General features: G+C 38.6%; 1 protein-coding gene across 16 annotated transcripts in view; it reads right to left on the bottom strand.

Moving 5' to 3' along the window:
• The window catches only part of CAMK2D (calcium/calmodulin dependent protein kinase II delta), a 151,246-nt gene that overhangs the window by 79,655 nt on the left and 54,863 nt on the right, over positions 1-16,728 (bottom strand). For all 16 annotated transcript variants that reach the window (XM_072334467.1, XM_072334457.1, XM_072334456.1 and 13 more), the window contains exon 3: positions 12,958-13,017. In XM_072334467.1, coding sequence (XP_072190568.1) covers positions 12,958-13,017 — 60 coding nt within the window. The remainder of the gene's footprint in view (positions 1-12,957; positions 13,018-16,728) is intronic.

Below are 16,728 nucleotides of genomic sequence, written 5' to 3' on the forward strand. Positions count from 1 at the left end.
CTTGTGATGAAGAACTACCATTGTCTTTTAATCACAGTCTCACAATAAATGGAAATTAGATGGCTTGTCCTGTCCCACGGGACCATTTATAAGATTGTAATTAGCTCTGTGGAAACCCACACAGACTTGGATGGAAAAACTACAACAAAAGAGTGGGAAGTCAGTCCGTATTCATAAAAACAGACTACTAGTTGCCACTGAAACACTCTTGAAGTATTGTTCTTGTTAGGCCACCTGTTCAGTACATCTAATAACTCCCAAAATATATAACCTACAGAAGATAGCTGCAAGCTGGTCGGCTGCAATTATGTCTTTTGTTTATCAACCTACCATTCCCAGCTTGGTTGCACAACCAAATTCAACGTAATATCAGCAATAACAGCGCTGATAGTAGATCAAGCAGTGAAGGAATACAGTTCAGTAACTCTCAAGGTCACCTGGTAAATAAATGCATCAGTGATTTCATTAAAAAAAACATTGCTTGGGCTATGCAACTGCTGGTACACATGACTGCTATTCACTGCTGTACAGCACAGAAGCATTCTGTGGATTTCATTACAGTACCAGAACACCTTTGATATACTAGCAACAGGAACAGAGAGCCATGTTTGGCTCAGTATGACTGTAATGAAAAGGTGGATGTATTTAAAGGAGATAGTCATCCAGAGGACAAGCTAAAATTAGAAGCGCATTCTCATGGGCAGTCTATGAGAATACTAACACACTGGTGAAGCCACTAAAAAAAGAACTTCCAAGTTTGGAAGGTGACTGGGAGGAGAGAGGTATCATTAAACCCATATCAACAGAAAAAAAACCCTCTGGATCAGCAGTTTAAAAGGAAAGAAAAGCTCCAGTGCACAAATCTGCAAAAACAGACTGAACCAAGCAATTATGAGATATTTATCTATTGGCAATGAGGTAGCACAGTTTCCCATTTGCAGGGAAAAAGCAGCCTTTCTATGTGCTAGGTTGCAGTGTGTTAAAAACTGAGACACCAGTCCAGTTAACATCTTCTGGTATACCATGGCTTTGATAGTTATTTTCTGTAGCAGAGGAACACAACCACCTCCTTTCATGACAAGAAGTAAACCTGTTACTTTTTTAAGGGAAACATGTGAAGGAGTGAGGAAAATCCTAGAGGACATCTGAAATGCATGCTACAAGTTAGACCATGACAGGAGATGGTTGGGGGACAGCTGTCACAGTTTGGACCCGATCAATTCTTGCCCCGCACCCACTGCGCAGAAGGGGTAAGGCTAGCCAGACTGGCACCAGCACATGGCTGCCATGCTGAGAGACAACAGAAGATAATACCCCAGCAGTTACCAACACTACCAAATGAGCAGGCTGCTGGGAATCCTGATGAGGCCAGGCCTACAGCTGTTTAAAAAACCATAAACATCCATTTTGCTGTGGCAAGTGCTTTTATAGGAGAACTCCTCTTAGGGAAACACAGAAGTAGACAAGAAACTCTTCAGATTCTAGATGCAGTTTTTGTGCAGTGCGCTGGTCAGCAGTTTAACTGAGGTGGTCACCCTCATCATTAAACCACCACAGTTACCACAGCCACAATCTGAGCAAGGAAAAACTGCGCAATGACTTTTCTTCTCTTAAAATTCCTTCAGAACAAGAAACCAGGATAATCTGTACTGTAACTACTCCCAAAGTAGTAGAGATAGAGAAAATTCCCTAGATCTACACTGCTAAACTGAGCAAAACCAAGGACTCAGGTTTGGCCAGCCTCCTACTGTCACAGAAGTGCACAGTTTCACTTTACTTTATTCATTACCTTCTATGTAAAATACTACATTTTTAGTAAGCAACCAGTTTGCTATGTGCAAATATCAATATCCAAGAGATTATGAAATCTCATGCTGAATGGGCATGCCACAGTAAAAGTGCAGAACAATATGACATGTAAGAAGAATGAGCAAAGGGAGTTTTTATATGATACGACACTGAAGTTGTGTGCTTACAAAATGCAGGGCTCAGAACTAATTAAAATCTACATTCCAAAAACAGTCAGGCTCTGTTTACAGTTTTAATAAAATTACCCTTTCATTAAGAATGTGTTTTACTGTCCACTTCAACAGGAAAGCGGATGTTTTATTCAAAAAGAGAACAAAAATACTGTACAGAATTGCAGTTGTATTGGAGAACATCCACTTTCTGTTAGCTGATTTGTTCGTGGATTGGCAGGCAAGAGTTTAGAGAACGAAGCACTGCCAGCACCATTTCCTGTAAAAAAATGTAATTCTGCCCATTATGAACATCCCGTTTATCAGGGGGGGAAAAAAAGGCCCTAAAAAAAATCTTATGTTGTATCTCATCCAGGAAACCATCCTAGGAACACAGTAGTACAATCTAGGATCAAAAACACACAAACAGGCAACACTCTGAATTACATTTTATCTTGCACATTTGAAGAAACTCAAGAAATTTTTGCATCAGGACTTACTAGCACAGATTAATTTGTTTCTAGCTACAACTTCTTCCATGCATTCTCCAGCAGATGGCCACAAAGATGACTAGAGATCTGTGGGCAGCACATGAGGAGGGGAGAGGTCAACTGCATCACATCACCCTGCAGTCAACAGGGAAGTTGCTGAGAAGACAGAAACAGCCTTCTCCAAGATGCAAATGGCAAGGCAGGAGGCTTGCAGTCATATGTTGGAGTATGCAAAAAAACCCAGCTGGGCATAAAGACACTTCTATTATTTATTTTTGTTAACAGGAAGACGCTCAAACACTGGAGCAGAGCCCAGCACGGCTGTGCAGCCTCCTTCACTAGAGATGCTCCGACCTCAGGACAGACCCTGTGTAACTTGATTTTACTGGGCATACCTCCTCATGCAGGAGTTTGAGGCTCCTACTTATATAACTCTAAGGTCCCTCACAACTCATATGACTTCATGATTTGTGATACTAAGCAGGGAGTGGGACATGTAAGTAAAGCAAAATGTCTGAAAAGATGCAGTAGCCCCTGGGATATCCTCTCTTAATCAGCTTCTTATGTATTTATAATCTTTGGAAGAGGAGAAAAATCATTCTTAAGTTGAACCCAAGCCATTCTATCACAGCAAGCTCCCAGAGTGCATGTCCTGATTTAGAATGACTTCAGTCAGAACAATCCTTTGCTGAAAATCAGGAGACCTTCCTTTAGCGTCTCTCACCACTCCTAGCTCATACCCCTTAGCCTTGGTCCCCTTCCTTCTCCTTCCCACTAGCCATGCCACCCTTCCTGCCTTCTCCCTCCTTCTGTTCCCATCTTCAAAACACTCCTTTTTGGCACACGACAGGGAGCTAAAGCAGCAGCAGCATGGAAGGCTGATGATATGCATCAGCTCTGAGGTGCAACAAAAAGGCAAACACTTTCACCTCCAAGAGCCCCTTTCCAGGAGCTTCCCTGCTAGTCATGGTGTCATTCCGCACTCTTCAGGTTAGGCTGCAAAATGCTCCAAATTGGCAGATTGAGGCTGCTTGGGAAACAAATGCTATCTGAATGTTAATTCTGTTTTCTTCTGGAGAAGGGTACAGGACAAGACAGAATTCAAAGCTGTAGTTGCATTTATGTCACTCACATGAGGGATGCACAAAAGCTATCCAAACAATGAGATAAATCCACACTACTGAATATAATTTCACCATTTTTCACTTTGTTTTCCAAATCAAGCAAGATGACCACAGATTTTTTCTAATGAAAATTTGAATATCAACATGAGATCCAATGTAGTGTTCACCTAGTAATCCGTGAACAATAATATCTACAACAAAGCAAAAGAGAACAGAAGTTACAACATCCCCTAAAAATGCTCTAAAAATATCTGCTAGCTTTACTGAAAGAAAAAAACATTTTAGCTTCAGTAGCAGAGGTCTATGTTTTTGGAGGAAAGGGTCCAGAGGAAAATTACATATTTGTGGTTAAGCTGGGAGTCATGATGTCTATGCATATGTATAACATGTGGTTGCAGATTCATAATACACAAGTCCTTCAAATAAAAAAAGTTAGGTTTTCAAAGATTAGTCTGTAAAAAGAGTAATCCATTTTAATCAGTCTTACTGCAATGGTTCTTGAAGTCAGCAGTGCAGCAAAGAGACTCTACCTTCCATAAGGCATACACGGGCAATAAGCAGAATGCAAATCAAATGGAAAATGTAGCAGCTCTCCAAGCAGAGACCCCCTGCAGCAGGTTCCTCAAGAGAGATGCTAAAACTCCACTTCCTCTTTCTGTGGATTAGTCTATTTTACATTTTAAATGACTAGCTACACCAGCATAGCTGCCTTTATGCAAAGAAAACATACTTAGAAAAAGCTGGATACACTATGAAAAGAATTTTCATGTGTTTAAGAAAATGCCCAAAGCTAATTATAAGCAGGCAAGGAACACCCTTCATGGTCTGGCTCTCACTTGACTTGTACTTTATTATTACTCTTTTTGGTGCAAATTATGCATATAACTTCTAGGTCAAAAAATGACAACATTTGCAGTCAGTCTCGGCAAAGTCTTATTTCCACGGCACATTATTGAGCTAGAATAATCTTGTCCTCCATTTAAAGGAAACAGTCCAGTGTAGCAAAGAGTAACATTATTGGTGGTGTTGAGGCACATTTTTATGTGCCACAGTAACCCAATAGAATCAAACCCAAACAAGTCAATGGTGCTCTTAACAGAATAAAAGGATTATGCTTTAACTGCAATTGAAATAAAAGCTACAGCACCTGATAAATTTGCCTTTATAGTTCATTGCTATGGCATTCAGACAGACAACATTATCTGATACTTGGTAAGTTGAAAGTTACTAAAAGAAGTAATAATATCAAAAAAAAATTCCACACAGGCCTTCTACCAACAAATTCTTACAGCATCGGAGGTGAAAACCTTCAGTCTCTTCATCTTAAATATTGACTTTACATTCCCAACTACTTCAACTGTTTGAAGAAATCAAATGCATATAGGGAACTGCTGAGAAAAAAGACTGCAGAAAAGTCAGTTGCAATGACAAACATAATGGCCCCTTGTGCATTGCGGCCTACTTCAGTCTCGTGACAGTACAACTAATTTCACAAACAGCTGTCACAAAAACAGCTCCTGTGTTCTGATGATGCACTTTTGCCTAAATGCTGTAGACACAGTTGAGCGTGAACACTGTACCTGTATGTTTTTTGTTTTTTGTTTTAATAATATGAATTACATTTGCTTTTACATTAAGTATGAAGTCATGTAATATCTCTAGTTTGTTTGGTTTCTTTATGTTTTAACTCACTCAAGGGCTGTGGTTTACCTTAGACTTCACAAAAAATATGAATTAATAAAACTGAATGCAAGAGATTTTAAATTGTTGAACTGATTTTCTCATCTAAGTAGTAAACAATTAAAGTGAGCTTTACACACACTGTCCTATAAATTTCTAGTTTCTACAAATACTTAACATATAGTTACTATATTCGAGTTTATTGAGTATAAATTTACGTAGCTGAGACTGTGATTTTCACTACATAAGGAAATATTGTGTTATTACTCTTACCGTCTGGCTTCTGCTGCTTTTTTGTTTTTAGGTGAAGAGTGAAAAATGTAATTGAGCTCAGAAAAATATTGTGCTAAAGAATTACATCTACCAATATGAAGAGACCTGATTTGTATTCCACACTGGGTTTATATAGTAACTGAACTAACCCAAGCACAGACTTGGTGAAAGTAAAACATTAATGACAGTGTCTCACATAAAGGGGGACAGAAATCTATATCCTTAACTACCTTTTGTACAAAATGAACCAGACAATGCAAAGTTTCTTATTTTTCCATCACACAGAGGATTTAGCAAATTCAGTACTGATGCTTTGGGGTTTTTTTGTGCTGATGAGAATGCCTCGAAATGAAGGCTCTACCTCCTCCTTTCCTTCATGTGTTAAGCTGTGTGTCTGAATAACCAAGCTGAACACAAGCATGATGAATTGGATAAGAGTTCCAAGTCTGGGTGCTACCAATTTCCTCAGCAATTTATGGGACATACCCAAGTCAAAGTATGGAAACCAGAGTAGGCTGCAAACAGACACCAACATATTTAAGAAATCAGCTTAGTGATTTGTTTTTGCCTGGCATAACAGGCACCTAGCCTGCCTCTTCTGTTGCAAAGCCACCTTCCATTGGAATAATACTGCTCCACATTTGCATATGCAGGTCCAGCTATGCTACTTAAAAAACAACAAAAACTTCTGCCATTCTGTCCTCAAAGTACAACAACTCATGCTGGTCAGCAGTGCCACAGCTCCACTCTGACTGCAGCTATGCAAACAGATCTGCACACAGCTGGCTCAAGCCTATTAGAGTTGACATGGCACCGTTTCTGCTTGGCAGTCCTACTTACCTCTAAATATCCTGGCTTACAAAGCCATTCAGGGACAACCTGTCCTGTTGCCAGGAGGTCTTCATTTATCACCCAGAGGGCTGCCACATGTCAGTAAAATCTGCTGTGGCCTTTTGGGAAGAGTTGAAGGTTCATCAGAGCCAGACTTGAGCTGCCAGTTAGTGGATTCTCTTTGCTTAGCGTACCTTACACATCATCTACCGAGCAGGGGGAGGAGACAGAAGCAACAGAAAGAGGAGGAATGATGTGCTCCAATGAAACCATATGTGTTAGAACTGCAGCGTAAAAACCAGGAGGCTCTGGTTATTTACAGTAATCCCATTACACTGCATGTATTGTCTCAACTTTTGCTGTGCATAGCTTTTGACACATAGGAACATAAAGGTAGCAATAGCTTTTGCATTAGCTAAAGACAGAAAAAAAAAATGCATTCTGATATAGGAAAACACTACCCAGTTCAGTAAAAACCCAGAAAGAACAAACTCAAACTGGAAACAAAGCAAAAAACAACTGCAAAACAACTGAATCAGCAATTTTTCCAGAGTGGATCAGGACCTGTGTCACTGGGCTAATACCATTTTTAATCAACTGTTGCTACCTCAATAAACCAGAATTACCGCAGTAGGCTCTAAATCAACGTCATAAAAATAATAAGATGGTGTAACAGTGTTACATTTGCAAAAATACGCAAACTACTAAAATTCAGACTCCTAAAATACAACTTCATCTAAAACTGAAAGAAGACCAAGAAATCCGAATTTACCACATGAAGATAAAAGCTGGGAAGCAGGTCAGTGACAATGGATTTCATGTTGAGGAGTTGAATAATTTCTTTACACAATTTCTTTAGAAGTTTTTAAACTATTAAATTGGAAGCATCAGTACATTTAATAGCCATAAACATAATAGTTGCTCAAGATGACAAAAATCCTCTGCATCTGCTCAGTAATGGAGGTATATTTTTAACATAACTTATGAAATCATACAAATAAAAAGTCCGAGGTTCTCCAAAGAGCAAGATTAACCAACGGTTACTTCTTCAATTTTAAACTAAATTATGTTTTTAAGCCATAATAAGGAAAATAAATTGTGTACACAATGATGTTGCTACAACAATCTAATTGTGGTAAGAATTGGAGAAATCAACAGTACTGAAAATCATACAGCTATACAGACTACTGTAGTTAGCACAAGTTGATGGAGCATCGTCACTGCAGGAGCTTGAGCTGTTTGCCCATAGTTTGCTACCACAATTTAATAGAGGAAGCAGGTTAAATTACTCAAGAAATGTTAGAAAAGGAGAGGGGTAGCATTCAACATTACTGCTGGAAAAAGGAAGTAGCACTGCGATGACCAGGAGGAAAGTAGTCAGAGCCAGCATAAAGCTTTCCCTCAAGGCCTGAAGTTCAGCCAATGGATTCGTTTCATTTTAATCCCCAGGAGTCTGGAGTAACAATAATATACAGAACCTTGATTAACTGTGTTTCAACAGAGCACTGTTACACAAAAAGAGGGTACTCCATCTTATACTATACTAATAAGCAGTCAAAAATAAGGAGAATAAAACAGGCTATGAATGAAGTGGAATTTTAGATCTGCAGCAGATAAGGATGTTTGTATATTTCTGAGGTATTTCTGAGTAAATAAATACTATAATAGGGATAAAACTCATCTGCCAAGCAGTAAGAAGTGGTATGTTAAAATAACTACAGTTGGCAATTTTATGCTTATCCAAAGAATAGACGTGGAAGCTGAAATGAATGCATGTTCTTTTAAACACAAAATTTACTGGCTGGTTTTATACTACAATTGCTCCAGTACAAAGAACTGAGGCATGAAGAGGCAGAAATCAGAATATAAGCATTATGTATTGCTAAAGAACAACTGTCTGTGAAGATGATGAGGCAGTCTTGTATTTTCTAAATAAACCTCCATGTACGTATTATGTAAGACTGAAATGTCAGAGATGTGAAAAAGGAGTACAGAAAAAAATATATGTATTTTTAATCCACTTTCCTCTTAGGCATTTTTCCTACACTGTTCACAAGGCATCATGACTAGATTGCTCAATAGCGAAGAAGAAACCATGGAGCAAAAAGTGAGGAAAATAAAAAGATTCTGAAAAACAGAACGAGCCATGTGCAAAGAAGTATCTGGACGGTGATAAAAGTACAGAACCAAACTTCTATACTCCTCTACAGATAATTCTATCACGTGGGAACTACCATCTTACATTTCCATTGTTAACTATTTTCCCTAATAAAAATAATAAAATATACAATATTTTAATATAATCTAATAAAAAATACTCTGATTCTCCTTAAAAACAAAAGCAACAAAACACACGAAAAAACATTAACACCCCACCCCCAAAACTAAGTGCATGATCTAGCAGTAAAGCAAATGCCTTAGAGAAAAGAGCTGATGCTAACAGTGCTAGCAGCCAGATTTGCAACTTGTGACTTCATTAAAAGATTATCAAGTACACCTGGAAAGATCTGTCCTAAAAAACAAAACCAAACTGCTGCACCCCAAAACTGTATTTAAAATGACTGTATGCTTCCATAGGCCTAGCTGAACTTAAGCATGTGTTCCTATCAAACAGGGAAACATCTCCATACATAAATGAATTATGATGGATTTCTTTTATTTTTAAATATCTGAAAAAGCTGGATTTTGACTTAGTTACTCCTCTTCTTCACACTTGTTGAGTGAGGATAATCAGCAGTATCAATTTTTCATACATGAATTTAGAAGCTGCTACCTTTCCATAGTTCAAAATCATTCTTCTAGTAGAAAAGTCTAGCAGATAATTCTGATGAAGAATCTGCTCCCTCGGTTGTTGTGGTTTATACTGCAATTTATACTTAAATGGTTCATCTGTGAACATCTGGTGGATATATTGAATCCTGAAATAATGTTCTTATGTTTCAGATGCTTCCAAAAAGACAGTATTGCATTTGTTTCTTCTCAGTGTTTTTTGTATTTAGTATTTCACAGACACTACTTCCACAGACTCAAATCAAGAACTGAGATGAAAATATTTTCATCTTCTTAATCTCCTGACTTCAGAGTTCTACCCCTTTGACAGCACACCAAGTTCGCCTTCTCCTAATTCCTTTTCCATATGCTGTGCTTTTCCAGGCTTTTTGTTCCAAATCGACATTAAAAAAAAATAAAAACACAACTAATTTGAAGATTCCTCCTCCAGAGGAGCTTAAGGCGAGCACATATGGATACAGATTAAAATTGAAAGACCTCTTCAAATGCCACCCTGAGATTTCTTAACTGCATGAGACTCACTAAAAAACAAAGCAAGCAAACAAAAATCAGATCAGATAGGAAATGATGATAAGAATGGTGTTCTTGTAAAACTAAAAGCAGGTATGTTGACTGTTAAGAAGTTTGGTCCTGAATTACTTCTTATCCTGATGAAATAACTTAATACTAAATATTTTTTCTAGTTACGTACCAGTTGGACACCTACTCTAGAACTAAAAAGACAGTGATCTGTAGAATTTTTTGACAATGTTCTGTTTTCTATGGAAGGAAAATAGTTGCAGTGATTTAGATGGTTTCTACAATTTCATTCCTCTAAAGAAAAACAAAACAAAAACCAAACAGAACGTATTTACTCACAGGCTGAAATCTGAAAATCTGATTCATTACAGCAGTGCTGCTTTATTCTGACTGGCTTTTACCCCATAGTATCTGGTGGCAGTCTCAAGATGTGAAAGATAATTTACCAAAGGGATCATAAAATACTCTAGAAAAGAATAATATTATCTATATATTGCTTTAGAAATAAAGATAAGCTAAAAGAGATTCCTTTAATCCAAGTCACCTTAAAAGTGCAATTTAATCAAGCTAACTAGGAGAAATAAATAGTAGTATGCCTGAAAGAAAAGAGAAAGGATTAGAGAATTCTAACTTCAGAAAGGTGCCAGCCTGCAGTGAATGAGCAATGATTAAAAAGACAAATAACTGAAGGTCTGCACCAGGGGAATATAAAGAAAAGCAGTGAGAGACCATGAACACGGGAAACAATACAGATAAAAAGAAGTCTGAATTTTATGTTCATGGGCTTGTTAATACTCTTAAACACATACTCTTTATCATATATAACAGAAGTAGAATTTGTTTACAAGAGTTAATCTTTATGATTCTGAAACGTATAAAACACCTTATAGGTTCTGTGGCTACAGCAAAGTTAAGATAACCTCTAAATTTCCTTTCTCACTATTTCCTTGTGCGATACAGTATTACCTTTTTTCAGAAAATACACATGGAAGTGACACAGGAGCAAGAGATTCACCTTGCTAAGCTGGCAGTATGCACCAAGAAGGACTTCAGGTTTCCTGTTTAGCTGGATGAGGAGTAGTAAAGTGCAGCCACGGCTGGGCAGGGCACACATAGGTACACTGCTTGGCACAAGGAGAGAACAGTGTGGGCAACTCAGTGAGGTGGAGACTGGACAATCAGCTCACCTCTTCAGCCCAGCAGCACAGAATCATAGAATCACTCAGGTTGACCTTAATGATTTTTAAGTTCAACCACAAGCTAACCATACTACCCTAACTAACAACCCTCTGCTAAATCATGTCCCTGAGCACCACATCCAAATGGTTTTTAAACACATCCAGGGATGGTGACTCTACCACCTCCTTGAGAAGTCTATTCCAGTGCTTAACAACCCCTTCTGTAAAGAAGTTTTTCCTGATCTCCAACCTAAACTTATCCTGGTGCAACTTGAGGCCATTTCCCTTTGTCCTGTCACCAGTGAGAAGTGACAGCGTACCTGATATGACTTCAGAAGTCTAAAATTATTAGTTTTGGAAAGTTTCCTTCATATATTTACAAAAACAGTTCTCCTATTCAGACTACACTTATAATTTTCCTCCAAGACAGAAACATGAAACAAAGTGTCCTTCACTATGACAATTATGCAAACAAATTAACTGCAAGAGCCTTTTTCAGACAGATACACTATCAGGGCTGGCAGAATAGTTGACAGCAGAAATTGAACAAGGACAGTTTAACGCATGCTGTCAAGCCCCTGGCCTGTTAATTCTGTATCATGAAAATTTCTCTCAGGCAGGCCTAGAACATGATGTCTTTTCCCAGACAGGTGTAGAAGATTTTACTTTACAATCCATTCACTCAGTTGCATACCTTGGAGCAGGTAATAAAGCGTGAAACTTGTGTTGACTTATATAACCCTGCCTGTCACCAAAGCTGTCATCATACCTTCGCATTTCGAGTCATACATTCACAAATACATAAACACAACATGGATTAGCTGGTCTGCCAAAAAGAATCTGGACTATGCCCTAATATTGGCTCAAACTACTCAACAAAGCTAAGAAACATGAAAACAATTAAGAAACCTGTCTCAATAGAGTTCTGTGCACTTCAGCTCTTGCACTTAATTAGTTTATTATTGTTTTGTATTCATCTTCCCTGAGAGATTCAAATTCACAAATACACTCTAACAATAATTAGAGCATGGCACAGGTGAACTACCCTAGCAAATTAGCACTGTCATCCCCTCTGTCTTCTGTCACATTACAATGCACAAATTTTAGCTGCCCACAGCACTACTCTTCCTCATTAACCAAATTTGAACATGAAAACTCTAAGCCTTTGAGACAGACTAAGAGCTTTTTCAAAGATTTGATACTTCATTTTGAGCTGTGGTATGTTTGTTTTGCATTTACAATTATTATTAAAAGGAAGGAGCTGTTTCTTTCCCAGACATAAAACAATTAGATTAGACTATAAAAAGGCCACAAAGACTAACTCTTGTTAGCTAAAAATGAAAAGGAGAAAAGCTGACCAGAAGAAAGAGCAAGGAGACTGCCAAGAGCTTCTGGAAAACCAAATACATGTATTGGTTTAAAGCATTCAGTGTTTTTAAGACACCCAGCATTGCAATTCAGTGTCTGAAAAACTCAAGTTAAACTACTTAAAGTTCAAAATTCTCTTTTTTTTCTATCCTCTAAATCAAAGAAATAGAAAACCCATGGTAAAAAAACAAAAACCAACACCACACTTTTTAATGCTTTTCATGAATGCTAGAGTAGAAAACATAGCTTTAGAAATAAAGGGAGAGAACTTTCTGCATCTGCTTTTTCTCCTAGAGGAGAAAAGAATTTCAAACACTAAGTAAAATAGGATAAAATAAGCATCTCAGTAAAAACAACACTAAGCTTATTGACATTGGTCTGTCTCTTTTCGCAACATATGCTGGTACATGAAATTCAGCAGGACTGAAGAAGTCATGAGCAGTACTGGAAATAACTCCTCCCACACACTGCTCAAAAAAACCCCAAACACCTGGCACAGACAGCTCATTGATGGCAGAGTAATAGCTCAAAGAAGATGAGAACATTATGCATTGCTCTAGGTGATCCGTTGGGATATGATATCTCATAGAAGAACTCCATAGGAGCACTGGAGTATAAAGAAACGGTCTTGCCTGAAGATATTTCCATTTCACTTCTCTGAGCTGCTATTTGTATTCATTATTTTGTATTTTCCCTCAATTTTCAAAACTCTTATCTACTGTATAAAGCAATTAAATGTTCCTACCAATATTAGGATGCTTCAAGAGACGACAGATCCTGGCTTCTCTTTCCAGTTTCTGGTGATCTGCAACAAAGGAAAGCACAATATTTCCTTTTAGTATAAGTTGAACATAATACAGCATATTTGCTTTATGAAGAAAAAATACATTATCTGATGCAGTCTTTAAAAAATACTTCCTTTATTTAAATCCATTAAGAGTTTACACTGTAATACTGAATCAGATTACTGCATCTAACTGCTTCTTTGATGGACTACTGCAGGCATTGTTCCAGTACAAAAATCAAACTGCCAGTATAGCGGGGAATATTCATGGCATGACCTATAATTATCAGGCAATAAACCATGTTATAGCATTAATCAAAATAAAGACAATCCAAATCCACAGTACTATCTTAATTTCTATCTGTTAACTGTTCTAATTAACTGCTGTACCAGGTACACTGTTCAACACACGGCAATCACCCCAGCAACATGCCAATGTTCCTGCCACAACACTTTCTCACTGCAGTAAGTTTCATCAGTTACTGGAAATTTCATCAGAAAGTTTTTTGTTCATTATCCTGAAAATATACTAAACACTTATGTCCAGGTGTATCACCTCTTGGACCCTCCAACCATTCTGCCATTTGATCCTTTGCAGCCTTTGAGTAGATGCCACAGGCTGTAGGTTTGAACTTTCCCCGTATGCCACCAATGCCTAATAACAGTAAGAGACAATATACCACTATTTATGTTTAGCTTCATTTTGATTAAATTGTTGGCCCTGCCTTCCCACCAGGTGCTCAACCACTGGTTCAGGCCATGACTCAGTATTTCCACTACAGGTTAACAGATTAATATACTTGTTTTATGTAATAAATGAGAGCTGGGAAAGTGTGTAATTGTTTATACTGGAAATACATGGGGGTTTTTGGGTATATTAAAGTGTCTAGTGTCAGACAGCAGAGATCAAACACATACAAAGGAATCTATAGTTTATAACACAATCTAATACACAAAAAGGTTTCTTTGGGCAATATGGACAGAGAATTAAGACAGAATGACAGACTACATAGGAACTACTAATCAGAACCTGATCACTGCTCTAGACCCCAACTTGATGTAACTCAGGTAATAAAATACAACACCTCACTGTACCAACATCTACTGTTTGGTCTCCATAAACATCCAGCAAATGCAAAAAGTGTCAGTGGATGCAATGTTTTCCACATGGAGGAATTCAATGACACACTTTTGTTTTATATACAATTCCATGTCAGGCTGCCCCTCTGCTGCCATCTGTCACACGACAACAAAATGTAAGGAAATACTGGATGGAAGTTTCAGCCTATGCTGCCATACCACCAACATCCACCTCTGATGTCATGATCCAACATAATGAAATAATGAAATAAGGGGTGTTACTTTCAGAGCAGTCCTCAGAGTTCTTCAAAACTAGAGGAAAAATAAACTGTAAAATGTTCCTGGAGATGAGTCTGTATTGCTATTATTTTAACTAACTCCAATTTGATATCTAAGTATGTTACACTGACCAATCCCTCATGAGAGCTGAGACTTCAGATGTCATGTAAGTAATTTGGGTTATGCTATCTCTGCAATCTGAACTATCTGCACTACATTTGAGGAGAGTGCTCCCAACAACAGAAAGGGGAAATTCTTAACTTTTCTTCCCCCCCCAATAAGTTCTGAGTTGAGTAACTAGAATTCAAGGAACAAGAAAGCCTGACCTTCAGAAGAACATTAGGCATCAAGATAATACAGCACGAATGAAGAAATTATGCTTTCTGTTTAATTTTTAAAGCAACTCTTAAAGATCTACTATGGTATCTGTTCTTTCTCAGATTACCAACAATGTTATCAAGTTATCTTTCAAAGTAATTACATCATAGTCCCTCTGATGCCAATCTGACATTGGAGTCTCCTGGACAAAAGTTAAATAAGGTTCAAGAAAAAAACACTATAAAAGCCCCTTCCCTGAGGTGGCTACATTCCACAGTGCAATCCTGAAATCTTCCTCTTAGCTGGTGCTCTACTCCATAAATTGCCTTGGCACTCCCACCTTTCCAGTCATAATTTCTCCTGTTCAAGTTCAATTACAAAACCATAAAAGATGCTGAGTCGGAAGGGACTCACAAGGACCACCAAGTCCAACCCCTGGCTCCACAAAGGACCATTCAAAACCCAAACCCCATGTCTTAGAATGCTGTCTACACGCTTCTTGAATGGTGGCATCTCAGGGCCATGCCCACTGCTCTGGAGAGTCTGTTCCGCTGTGCCCACTGCCAACTGGTGCAGAGCCTTTCCCTAAGCCCTGCCTGCCCCTCCCCTGACGCAGCTCCGTGTTGATCCCTCAGGCCCTGTTGCTGTCCTCAGAGAGCAGAGCTCCCTAGGAGGAGCTGCAGCTGCCATGAGATCTCCCCTCAGCCTCCTCTGCTTTGGGCAGAGCAAACCCAGGACCTCAAGTGCTCCTCATACATCTTGCCCTGTAGACCCTTCACAATCCCAAAGTATTCCTTCCTAAATCAACTGAGGGCTGACAGAAAGACTTGCAGGCATGTTTAACAAATTGCTGGGCTGTGTGGAAAGGACACTTATAGCTACTGCTCTGCTCCTTCAAATCAAGTATTAGGGACTACAAATTTTAGACATTTTCATATAAATACAGACGCAGGGCGAGTCCTCCCAGAGTGAGAAAGCCAAATTCACAGAATAGCTACACAGATGGTTCTGCCTGCACAGCTGAGACAGGACAGTACAGTGCAACAGCAAAGGAGGGCAGTGGTTTGTGTTACTGCCAGAAAACCATCTTATGAAATTGCAACTTTACTTTCCTAAAGAGTGTTTTGGCTTCAGACTACGCACTATGGAAGTGCTGCTGTACACACAGTTTGACAGGCAGGACACAGACTCCGGACAAGGTAAGTGGCAGCAGTAGGGCAGGTGGGAGCAGCAGGTATGTAACTGTGTGTGGCAGTGAACCTACACTATTACTGAGGAGAAGGATGTCAAAAGCTCCCCTCTGCAAGAAGTGTCTCATGTAAAACATCAACAGTCCCTGCAGAAAATGCACGACTGTTACAGAGTATTGGTCCAAATCTGGCTAAAGATGCAGCAGGCATCTCACAGCAGAGAGGTGTTTGGCTGACAGTGTTGGGTCTGAAACACTCAGAACCAGCTCCTTAAAGATAACCTCACACAAATCTTAGTGAAGTGAGACAGACAGGCCTTTTTTACGTGCATTTGGAAAGCAAACTATCAAACCACATCAAATAATAATATAAGAGATAGTACAAAGTCTGGTCTCCTGACAGATCTTGACAACTTAATTCCAGGTAATTGTCTTCAACTAGCAAACAATACTGTTTTAGTGAATCACTTCATCCAACCATTTAAGGCATTCTTAATAAAGACATCAGTAAGCACATCTAATTATGTCAAGAGACGGGTCAATGGCAAACAGCAATTAATTTTAGTCCTGTAAAATTACAGCTATTCAACTACTGCAACCAACTTCAATTTAGACTCAGCAGTCCAAAGAAGACTTCAAGAAGGAGGAAGGAGGTTGTCAGTATCCACTAATCTTCTTACATTACAAACAAGCAAATATGTGTTTGTGACAGTAGCACCACCAAGCAAACTACAGAAGAGATATGATGAGAGAAATGCCAAAGCACTGTTCCAAGGGGAACAGAGTATCAGTTTTCAAACACACTGGCAGGGCAACTCAAACAACGAAGAACCTGAAATATAAAGGACAGTAGAATATAAAAGGAC

The sequence above is a fragment of the Excalfactoria chinensis genome, chromosome 4, assembly GCF_039878825.1.
Source record: "Excalfactoria chinensis isolate bCotChi1 chromosome 4, bCotChi1.hap2, whole genome shotgun sequence".
Classification (NCBI taxonomy): Eukaryota; Metazoa; Chordata; class Aves; order Galliformes; family Phasianidae; genus Excalfactoria; species Excalfactoria chinensis.